The 12,731-nt window shown below is 40.8% G+C and overlaps 1 protein-coding gene across 1 annotated transcript; it reads right to left on the reverse strand.

Moving 5' to 3' along the window:
- Window positions 1-10,786: 10,786 nt before the first annotated feature.
- Window positions 10,787-12,061, reverse strand: rxfp3 (relaxin family peptide receptor 3). The gene has a single exon (XM_059988617.1). The coding sequence runs from the start codon at window positions 12,059-12,061 to the stop codon at window positions 10,787-10,789; it is 1,275 nt and encodes a 424-aa protein (XP_059844600.1).
- Window positions 12,062-12,731: the final 670 nt, after the last annotated feature.

The raw sequence follows: 12,731 nt of genomic DNA on the forward strand, positions 1-12,731 counted from the left end.
GCTTCTCTGGTGCGTCCCCCCTCCCTTTTGCGTTCCCAACCATGATTCCCTTCTCCCTGTCCCCTTCTCATTCTCAGACCTATGGAAATGAATCAACAGTTGACATTGTGTCCAAGAACAGAAATCCCGACAATCTGAGATCCTGCTGAAGTGTCCCAGCCCAAAATGTCAGCAGGTTATTACACTCCATACCTGCAGCATGGCCTTTTGAATTTCTTCAGCGTTTTGTATGAGTTACTGTGGCAAATTACTACTTATTAATCCATTGGCTGTTCAATGTTAAAGTTCAAATTTCAGCATTCAGTTTTTTTAAAAATCAGAATATGTACATGTTACCGCTTACTACCTTGAGATTAACTTTCTTGCAGGCATTCACAGTAAAACAAAGGCGTGCAATAGAACCAATGAAAAACCACACACAGATTGACAACCAGTGTTCAAAAGAAGTCAAACCAGCCAAAAAATAAATAAAATCCGGGGAACATGAGTTGTGGAGTCTTTGAACGTGAGTCCATAGTTTGTGGAATCAGTTCAGTGTTGAGATGAGTGTAGTTATCCATATTGGTTCAGGAGCCTGATGGTTGAAGCAAAAGAACTGTTTCTGAACCTGGTGACATGGGACGTAAGGCTCCTGTATCTCCTTCCCAATGACAGCAGCGATAAGATTGTATTACTTGGTTGAAGGTGATCTTTGATGATGGATGCTACTTTCTTGTAAATGTGCTATGAGGAAAGAATGAATAGGTTAGGGCTTTATTCCTTGGAACATAGAAGATTGAGTGGAGATTTGATGGAGGTATACAAAATTATGAGGAGTGTTATAGATAGGGTAAATGTAACAGGCTTTTTCCACTGAGGTTGAGTGGGACTACAACTAGAGGTCATGGATTAAAGGTGAAATGTGAAAAGTTTAGGGGGAACATGAGGGGAAACCTCTTCATTCAGTGGGTCATGAGGGTGTGGAATGAACTGCCAGCGCAAGTGGTGCATGTGAGCTCGATTTCAACGTTCATCAGAATTTTGGATAGGTAGGAATGAGGAGAGCTGTGGTCTCTGTGCAAGTCAATGGGAGTAGGCAGTTTAAATGGGCTAGCATGGACTAGATGGACTGAGGGGACTGTTCCTCAGCTGTACTTTTCAACGACTCTATGACTCTATGTGCTCAATCCTGTGGGGGGCTTTGTCTGTGATGGACTGGGCTGCTTCATTGAAAATTACTTCAAGAATACTCAATTCAGAATGCAGAGTTAATGGGACATCATAGGGCTTTGAAATTCAATATCTAATATTTACTACTTCGACTGAACTAAAGCTTCCTCACTGAAATCTTACCAAGTATAATCCTAGCCTCAATCAAGGAGGGGAAGGAAGATAGCTAAAAGGTGATAGGTGAAGCCAGTAGGATGGAAAAAGTAAAGGGCTGGAGAGAAAGGAATCTGATAGGAGAGGAGAGTGGACAATAGGAGAAAGGGAAGGAGGAGGAGGGGATGCAGGGGGAAGTAATAGGCAGGGGAGAAGAGATAATAGGCCAGAGTGGGGGATAGAAGAACAGAGGAGGGGTAGGGAAGAAATGTTTTTACTGGAAGGAGAAATCGATATTCATGCCATCAGGTTGGAGACTAGCAAGGCAGAATACAAGGTGTTGCTCCCTCACACTGAGTGTAGCCTTATCTTTGCACAAGAGGAACCCATGGATCGGCATGTCAGAACAGAAATAGGAATTTAAATTAAAATGGTTCACCATCAAGAAGTTCTGCTTCTGGCAGATAGAGTGGAGGAACCCGATGAAGTGGTCCCCAAATTTATGACTGGCCTCACCCTTTGTGACTTCTCCAGCACTATCATTGATCAATGTTCCCTGCTGCACAACATTACAGAATATGTACCATATAGAGGCATAATAAAAATCATGATTGTAATTGATCATGAAGAGTTAGGAACTGGAATTTATATGGAGGTTTCTCATGTACTTTTGGTTTATTTAATGATGAATAACATCACACATAAAACATAACTGTCTAAAACTACTGCAATTTATTTACTCTTAATACACTGAAGCAAATATTTTAGGCATATACTTCAAAGAGGCTGTATTTTAATATACATACAGAATGCAGAATTATCAATCACTGTTCTATTAATTCATCCTTGCAATCCATTTGCCTGAATTACTCTCTCTGCAATGTGTGAGTATACAAATTAAAGAAGCTCATTCTCAATTTTCTTAGAAACCTGGTAAGAATGGATGTTTTTGCTAATATCCTCTAATACACAAAGCAATTTTGTGAGTCATTGTTGTTCTCTGGGTGAATGAGACAGCTAAATTGGCACCGGAATGTGTGACGACATTCACAGGATGCCTCCAGATCATCCTTAGGTGTGTTGGTTTTTAATATGAATAACGTGTTTCACTGTATGTTAAATAAATAAATATGCATATGCAATCAGAATCTGAATTTTTGTGCAGGCAAGTTTCACAAATATGAAGAACATACAACTCATAATAAATTTGGTTTGGTAATCTTGATGGAGAAATAAACATTGACCCATCTACTGCAGATACTTCTTTGCTTTTTGGATGGTAACATGGGATAATTAATGTCCATTTAAAAGGGCAAAGAGCACCTTCCACAGTCTATCAGTCAAAGGATGATGTACCCCATTGACCATACAATACCATTGTGTTCCCTCAGTCAGTGGTCAAACCCTAATGTGGATCAGGACCAAGCCTTCCTTACTCTGAGGTCACCCCAAGACCATAATCAGTACCCATCACTTAACAAAGATCAGACCTTTTAGCTCACTACATTTCTTTATAGGGAAAAATATTTAATATACGTGTAAAAATAATTTATGCAATAATGAAGATACTCTGGAAGAGGTAGTAGCACATACAAAATGCTGTAGGGCAAGCAGTATCCAAGGGAAGGAACATAGAGTTGATGCTTCGGGCCGTGACCCTTCATCCGAATACAATACAAAACTGCTTTTGTACAGTCAGGATTTATCAAGCTTCTTCAAGATCTACTTTACCCATAGACTTTTATTTTAACATATGACAACAGGAATGACATACAATAGTTCAACACCAGACTATAACAGACTTTATAAACAAAACTGCAGAGAATATACAGTATCTTAAGCTGTAACTGGATACAGCACTTCACACTGCCAGAGGATAATGTGTTATTTTCAAAGGTTGACCTACATCCAAATGGGGATGAGATAACTCAGATACTTTGATGCATAATTTGGGTCCAGATTTTGGTATTAAATAATAATATGTAACAACATTTGATTTTTAAAAATTATGCAAATAAGCTCATAAGGTATCCTGTGGAAATTATCTTCAACTGCTGACATAATTACACCGTTCCTTACCAGTTTCAAGAAAACAGCATTTCTATGATTTTTAAAAACAAGAAATTCTGCAGATGCTGGAAATCCAGAGTAAAACACACACATACCTACCTACCTAGAGGAACTCAGCAGGTCAAACAGTATCTGTGGAGGTGAATGAACAATTGATGTTTCAGGACAAGTCCCTCCATCAGGACCAAAAAGGAAGCCAGAATGTTATGATTTTTCTGAAGTAACTACATTTCATTCATTATCTATTAAATTAGTCACAGAAAGTCAATTCAGTCCATAAGACATAGGAGCAGAATGAGGCCATTCAGCCCATCAAGTCTGCTCCATCATTTCATCAGTGTTAAGAGAATGAACAATTATATTCTATTTCATTTTCATTTTGCAAGAATGAGGAATTGACTTCGATCTCTGAATTCCCACAGGATGTGAATTGCTTTAAGATTTATTTTAAAAATTACATGACAATTATTATTTTCTTAGTGATGAAGTGAGTGTGGGACAGAAGTGTGCCATTCGAATCATCAAACCCGTATTGATTCTATACAGAACATCACAGTAAATTTCATTTCCCTGCTCTATCATTAGAACCTAATGATCCAACATATGTGCTGTGTGTATTGTGTTTTGCACTTTGGCCCCAGAGGAACAATACTTTGTTCAGCTTTATACATGTGTATGGCTGAATGACCATACATTTGACCTTGAACTTGTGTGTATTCTCCTCCCCTCCCCCACCCTGGTACCTAACCAATTCTTTTTGAAATCATCAGTCATCTCTGTTGACAACATCCATGGTGGAAATAAATTCTATCTTTTTCTTCCAAAGTAATTGCTTTTCTCCTTTTAATTCCCCTTCTGTATTTGATCTAACATTGACTAAAGCCACATTAATAACCTTCTGCTTCAGCCGTGTTTATTTCTTAAAGCTAAGACACATTCATTAAATTAAATGCTCTCTGGCTGTTCACCATGGTTTCAACTGCCCTATTGTTCCTGCTGACTTATTATCAGCTCACATTTCCAGCAACAGCCTGGAGTAAATTTATTAAAACTTATATATGAATGAAAAAATCCATCCAATATGAGGCACATTGGCTAACAAGTGGCATGTTCCAGTAAAGCCAAAGCAAGGAATTTGACTTCAGTTTTGAAAATAAAGACCAAAATACCTTCCTTAATTAAATAGAGTGCCAGCTCTTTCCGGGTCCCCTCCTCATTCTCTTTCTCCTATGCTACACTCTCCTTTCCCATCAGATTTCCTCTGCTCCGGCCCTTTACCTTTCCTACCCACCCAGCTTCACCGATCACCATCTAGCTAGCCTTCTTCCCCTCCCCCCACTTTTTTATCCTGGTGCCTTCCCCCTCCACTTCAGTCATAAATAAGGTCTCAGCCAAAACATCAACTGTTTGTTCACTTCTATTGATGTTGCTCTGACCTGCTGAGTTCCTCCAGTATTTTGTGTGTTAAATAGATATTCTTTGTTATAAGAGAATTACAAAAAAAAACTGCTGAAATTGTGACTCTTTATTCCTTTCCGTAGATACTGCCTGACCTGCTTTGTTCCTCAGCATTTTGTGTGTGTTAAAGCAGTTTCGCTGATTAGGTCCTCATGGCCTCAATATAAGAACAAACTAGCTAGTCCCATTTATCCACACCATTCATGTAGCTCTGAAAGTTCATTCCTTTTAGCTATTTGTAGAGGTTTCATTTGAACACCATTAATAGTCTGGCAGTGTATTCTAGACTCTAATACAAGAGATTCTGTAGATGCTGAAAATCCAGAATAACACACCCACACTCAAAATGCTGGTCAGGAATAAACAGTTAACGTTTCAAGCTGAGACTCTTCATCGGGACTGTTATTATTCTAGAATCTAAACTGTAAATATGCTTAACACTTAACCAGTAAGGAGATGGTGTAAATCATATGGATAATCTGGATATGAATAAGCTTCTCCTCCAGAGCTGTAGTGGCCATTTCAGCTTTGGTCCCTACATACAGATACGGGGCTTCTGGCTTGTTGCAAAGGTCCATCAACAAACTATTAGCATGAAGAGATGAACATAAACCAGGCCATATTATGCTCAAGATTACTTGTGCCACTCTTTGCACTGAACATGGTAAGATCTGTGAAAGAAGCAATGTTTTTTTAAAATACAACCAGTTGGCACACTCTAGTGAAGTCCAGGCAGAGAAATTCAATCGAATAATTTAAAATAAAGACCAAAACTCCCTTAACAATAAATCCAGAGAACTACCATATTAAAATACAAATGCAGTAATTTGTTCAGAGAAAATTGCAAGATGCTACAGCACACAAGGAAACTATTCAGCACACTGAGACCATTCGATGTAAGAACACCTCAGTTTAACCCATTTGTTCCCCCCTCCATATAGCTGCACCAAGTCTTTCCATTCCAGTGTTTAAAGAGCTCACTGACTGGAAGATTGATTTTCGTAGTATATTGATTTATCAGTACAGTAATAAAACAGTAATAAAAACAATGGTAATCATTGCTTAGCAGAAGCTCACAGTGTAGATCTTCAGACATACCTACGTATGCTGTGTTTCCACCAATATTATTTCATGTTTTGTTAATGATAATCACAGAGCACTACAACACAGAAACAGGCCCTTTGGCCCATGTATAAAACCATAAGATATAGGTGCAGAATTATGTCATTGGGCACATTGAGTCTGCTCCACCATTTCATCATCGCTGATTCATTTTCCTTCTCAGCCCCAAGCTCCTGCCTTCTAGTCAGTGCTGAACTACTGTTTTGCCTAATCCCATTGACCTGCACCATTGCACATCTATAACCCTCCAATCTATATACTTATCCAAACTGCAGCCCATCTAGCCCATGCCAATCTGATAATCTGCCTTATGTCATCCACCTGAACCTACACCATTTCCCTATAAACCCCTCCCATCCATGTACTTGTATAAACGGCTCTTAAATTTTGCAATCAAACCTGCATCCACCACTTCTACTGGCAGCTTGTTCCACACTCACATCACCCTCTGAGAGCAGAAATTTCCCCTCAGATTCACCTCAAAATTTACACCTTTCATCCTTAAACGATGAACTCTAGTTCTAGTCGCATCCAACCTCAGTAGAAAAAGCCTTCTAGTATTAATGCTATTTATACCCCTCATAATTAACATTTATGGTACAGTTAGTGTCTACTGAGTGATCAAACCACTTTTATATCTCATTGTATATTACACTCTATTCACATTAACAAAATGCAGAGTTGGATGGGCTGAAAAACCAGCTCAATTTCTGATCCTCTGATGGAACAATTAAGTTAAAGCTGACACAAAGCATGTTAAAACAACTTCTTTTTCATTCAGTCTTTTCTTATTTCTTGAAGTTAATGATTTTTATCATACTCATTGGTAAATCAAGCAAGTTATTACATGGTAATGAAGGCAGTAAATATGACAGATTTTATATTCCAGAAGGAAAGTCTACCTGAGCACATTTATGTTAGCCTAATATTCTCCTGCACGTTCAGCATTATGATATATTGCATATCATCTTCAACAAAAGGGTACTTTATCACTACCTTGACATTTGTTATGTTCATAAAATCTAACATTAATATTGACCACAAATTCAGCAAGGTTGGCCATAACGTAAACACAAGAGTTTCTGCAGGTACTGGATATCCAGAGTAACACACACAAAATGCTGGAGGGACTCAGCTGATCAGGCAGCATCTATGGAAAGGAATAACCAGTCAGCGTTTAGAGCCAAGACCCTTTATCAAGACCCTGATGAATGGTCTTAGCCCGGAACATTGTCTATTTATTCCTTGGCCATAACATGATGGTTTTGAGAACAATTTGGTAATTTTGCAATGAGTGACTTCAGACTTCTCAAAGACTTGTGCACCATCCACAAGTCCAAGTCAGGACTATGGTGGAATACTATTCAGTTGGCTGAATGGGTGCAGTCAACAACTAAGACCATAAAGGCATAGGGGTATAATTAGGCCATTCAGCACATGGATTCTACTATAGAACATTTCACATTCAGGATATAGTAACAAGTGTGATTCTCATACTTTTCACAAACTTAGTATGCAGTTCCTTGATACTAAATCCCCATGGTTACAGTGTGCACTTTCTTCAACATGCACACTTACAACTAGATAGGATTCCTTTGACTGCCCTTCCTAAAACCACATCCTGTATCCATGAAAAGTCAAAGGCAGTAAACTGTTGGCAACAGCACCACCAATAACTCGACCCTCTAATAAACATGCTCACTATTTACCTGGCAAAATGGGGTGATTGAAGAAAGAACTTCTCTAATATATCTTCTCAAGGGCATTTAGGGATCGGGCATTAGATGTTGAAAAGAAATGAAAAGATTAATTCTCTGCAAGAGCATTTTAATCTGCTGCATCACTGTCTGGTATGGGGAGGGGGCACTGCACAGGATCAAAATAAGTTGTGGAAATACCATAAAACATAGGAGCAGAATTAATTCATCTGGCCCATTAGTTCGCTCCACCATTTCATCATTTCCTTCTCAGGCCTTCTCCCGTATCCCTTCATGCCCTGACTAATCAAGAATCTATCAACCTCTGCCTTAAATATACATTAAGATTTGGCCTTAAGAGCAGATATGGCAAAGAACTGCATAGAATCCCCACTCTCTGGCTAAAGAAATTCCTCCACATCTCCTTTCTAAAAGGATGCCCCTCTATTCTGAGGCTGTGTCCTCTGGTCTTTGATTCTCCCATCAGAGGAAACATCCTCACCACATCCACTCCATCGAAGTCAAAAACTCAGCTCCATCATGGGCACTAGCCTCCCCAGCATCCAGGACATCTTCAAAAGCAATGCATCAATAAGGACCCCCACTAACAATCCATCACCCAGGACATGCCCTCTTATCATTGCTACTACCATCAAGGAAGAGGCATTGGAGCCTGAAGGCACATACTCAACCATTCAGGAATAGCTTTTCCCCCCTCTGCCATCAGATCTGTGAAAGGACATTGAACCCATGAACACCACCTCACTTCCTTCTGTTTCTCTTTTTGCACTACTTTCAATAAAACCTGTTTAAAAATATATGTACTTCTTACTGTAAATCACAGTTTTATTATTATTTATTGCAATGTACTGCTGCTGTATACCAACAAATTTCACAACATACACCAGTGATATTAAACCTAATTATGGTAGGTTTGATTTTTTAATTAATTCTAATTTCTGACTGCTGTTCTGTTGCATGTAATACACAAAGTGTGTTAGGGTATACTCTGGGGAATTTGCTACCTTATTGTTACATTAGCAACCTGACTCTGACTCGTGAGTCGTGTCATCAAACGTGTCAATGCAAGTCTGAAATGGGGGGTGGGGTGGCAGTGATGGGGTAGTGGGGCAGGCACCATGGTAACAGAGGGTAGTGAGGTACTATTACAGTTTGGGGCATCAGAAGTCAGAGTTCAATTTGGTGCGGTCCAAACTCCAAAAAGGAGTTTGTACATTCACCCTGGTTTTTCCTCACGGGGCTCCAGTTTTCCTCCCACAGCCCAAAGATGTTTGTGTTAGTAGATTAATGAACAATTCTCCTGTGATTAGGATAAGGGGTTGGCGGGAAGCGCTGCTTGTTGGACCAAAAGTGTCTATTATGCTCTGTATTTGTAAATAAATAGTAAATAAATAAATATAATATGTAAATAGTAGTAAAAGGTTAAATTAACCTAGTCAGTTAAAACCATGAAGTTCATTATAGGGTGATCAATATGATTTTCTTAACTCTAATTTTGACAAATGAGTGACAGTATGAAGACAGTATGTGTAACTGATGGCCAGAAACTTTAGATTTCACATAGGTTCTAAAATGAAAGGTGCAAAATTATTGTACAATAATAACTGTATCCATATATTGGGAATCTCAGTAACAGCAAAAATTAAACTAAACGTGGGTAAAAAGATTAAACAATTAAAAACATTACAGTGGGCAGTTATACCAAAGTCATATTCTATCTAACGTTACCCTCAGGTTTTTATAGAATACGGTATCATTTACTATATACAGTATATCGCTTCTATTGATTTTATTATTAAAATTTGAAGTCACTACTGAAGCTTTATGATCTGGGAGGCTTAGACAAATGTTCACAATGAGGATTATTATGGAAATGTTCAAAAGATCTCACATTGATAAGGAAACCAAGCGCAATCTGCAGTTTCCAATAACATTGGTTGTGATTTGAATCCCAGATTGGGGCGATTTTGCACATGGGCGCGTGTACAGATCAATAACAACCAATCACACTGTAGATTTTTATCGTGCAATTACAGTATTCATTTGGTTATATTCAGTGGCCACTTTATTAGGCACACCTGCTCGTTGATGCAAACATCTCATCAGCCAATTATATAGCAGCAACTCAATGCGTAACAGCATTCAGACGTGATTAAGAAGCTCATTTGTTGTTCAGAATGGGGAGAAATGTCATCTAAGTGACTTTAACCGTAGAATGATTGTTGCTGCCAGTTGTTTTGAGTATTTCGGAAACTGCGGATTTTTCACGCACAACAGTCTCTACATTTTACAGAGAACGGGGCAAAAAAAAGTCAATTGAGCGGTAGTCTGTGGACAAAAACGCCTCGTTAATGTGAGAATGGCCAGAATGATTCAAACTGACTGGAAGGCGACAGTGACTCAAATAACCACGCGCTACAACATAGGCGTGCAGAAGAGCATCTCTGAACACACATCGAGGCTTGTAGTGGATAAGCTAAGCAGCAGAAGACCAGGAACATACACTCAGCGGTCACTTTATACCCAATAAAGTGGCTACTGAGTGTATAAATCTGTTCAATTTGCTTAAATGATTATTTTATTCGAGTTTGCCCGAGTCATGTCTCTATAATTGTTGCATTTCGCCGCTTATGAACATCTTTGGGAAAATTAAATCAATGCTTCCAAAGTACCAATCAGATACCCCCAAGATATTGGGTTTTGATGTTGCATAGTAACTTCGATCCAGTTTCTAATCGGATTTCACAACAATTCGCGAGAGAATTGCGCGTGGTAATATTTCCATGCCGGTTTTACGACTAGCTGGGTCGCTGTCCGGCTACGTTAATAGAGGCGACAAACAACTCTTTGGGAAAGGCCACCTTATCCCTAAAAGACAGTACAGTAAATCCCACGTTATTAATGGGACCCTGCAGTTTGAACACGCGCGGGAAGCTGCTACCCGTCAATGAATGGACTAGCATCGCTTTACAGTAATAACTGGCGTTTGTGAGATATCGTAAATAAAACGGAGACAGACTTACACCACCGGATCCATTTACAATCATTTAAAAAAAACCCACAAGAAATAGTTCGTTTTGGAAAACAGAGCAGTGTAAACTGTTTCACTAACACTTCTAATAACGGCGCTCGGCAGAGCTGGCTGGCAAGATGTCATACTGACTGTTGTGCATTACTACCCCTGGCGGGTAGTAGGAAATCTCAGGCGGCAGGGAGTTTATCGGAATTATGGCGTGCCTCTGGTCTTCTTGCTCTGGTTTGGCGGTGGCCGTGAAGGGACGCATGTTTATAATGGTCGGGGAGGTCACCCTCCAAAACATTCCCTTCAACGCCTTCCTGAACTCCCTTCTCATGAGGCAGTACAAAACGGGGTTCAGGCAGCTGTTAGTGTGGGCCAGGCAGATGGTGATGGGAAAGATGTAGGATTGCGTGTTATAGTATTCGTTGCTGAAGTGCAGGACGTTGAGCTTGATCAGGACACCCCAGAATGTCAAGGCTTGGTTGGGGAGCCAGCAAATAAAGAAGGAAAGGACAACGATTTTGACCGACTTGGTCACTTTTGACCTCTTGGTGCTCGAGCTGCTGATGTTCTTCTTCGTTACGTAACGTAGGAGGAGCAGGTAGCAGACGGTGATGATAATGAACGGGACCACGAACCCCAGCAAGATCTTTTGAATGTGGTACACGCCCAGCCAGAACTGCGTGGAGCCGTTATATTCTGGAAACTTAAGCAAGCAGAATTCTTCGTTAAACAGCGTTTTGGTTGTGGAAAATATGGCTTGAGGGGTGATAGCTAACATCGCCGAAACCCAGATCAGGACACTGATCCACTTAGCGGAGCATCCGGAAAATCTCCTCCTGGGCTTCAGGGCCGACGCCACTGACCAGTATCTCGCAATGCTCATAGCGGTCAGGAAGAAGACGCTGGCGTACATGTTCATGGTGGTGACTGAGGTGACGACTTTGCACATGACCTTCCCAAAGGGCCAGCTGAAGTCGAGGGCGGTGTCCACTGCCCAGAACGGAAGGGTCAAGACGAACTGGAAATCCGTCACTGCCAAGCTCGTCACGAAGAGGTTGATGGAGGACTTCTTCCATTCCCGCCTGCTCTTCATCAGGTAGAGCACGAGCACGTTGCCCACCAGCCCCAAGGCGCACACCATCGAGTAAACAATGGAGATGGTGATCCGCATGGCGGGGGAGCCACTCCCAATGATGCCCTGCTCGTCCCCGTCAAAATACTTCAGCAGCTCATGCAGAGACTGGTTGTTCTTGTCGAACACCAAAAGTTTCTCAAAGAAGTAATTAGGAAGCATCTCCGTCCTGTCCCTGTCTATGAGGACTCCCTCCAGAGCGGACGATTGATTGCTTGGCATGAAATTGGCGTCCATCCCATTTCTAATTCTCCGGGACTTGTGGGTCTGGTCGCTTTTACTTCCCCCGACGCGGACTCCAGTCGGAAAGTACTCACCAAGCCAGGAGGACACATCCTTATATCGCACTCCTCGCCCTCCGTCAAATGACGCCAGCAAGTAGGAATTTGGTTCCCGCGCATGCTCTGGGGTGCGACGGTTATTCCATGCACAGAAAGATCGAATTCGCCCCCCGAACTCCAGCCTTCCTGTCCAATGACACCGCGCCGTCAGCTTTACTTTGCGACGGGTGAGCACCCAGCCGTGTGCCGTGCAGTGAGTTCGAAAGAGTAAATGTGTGAACCTGCTGCAGCCGCGATCCTTTCAAAACTGAAGCATCACTTTGAAACCCTGCCTGCGCTGTGAGGTTATATGGTAACTTGGAGCGAATAAGCCACCAATGCATAGCTTGGGTTCGTAATTAATACATTTGAAATATTGTAATTACAAATGTCAGAAGTATAGCCTTCTTCATATATGAAATGACAATTATTTGTGTTAAAACGCCTCGATGCCAGGACCTCTTTCTTAAATGACACATTGATACTGGACTCGGCACTGCCTCGTGTACATGAAAGGTTATGAACCCTTTGGAAATGATATAATCGATTATGAAATGGGATGTACAGTATTAACCTGGATCCGGGTG

The sequence above is a fragment of the Hypanus sabinus genome, chromosome 14, assembly GCF_030144855.1.
Source record: "Hypanus sabinus isolate sHypSab1 chromosome 14, sHypSab1.hap1, whole genome shotgun sequence".
NCBI lineage: Eukaryota > Metazoa > Chordata > Chondrichthyes > Myliobatiformes > Dasyatidae > Hypanus > Hypanus sabinus.

Coding starts and splice junctions, on each gene's coding strand:
- rxfp3 (XM_059988617.1), bottom strand. CDS start 12,061: ATGGACGCCAATTTCATGCCAAGCAATCAATCGTCCGCTCTGGAGGGA.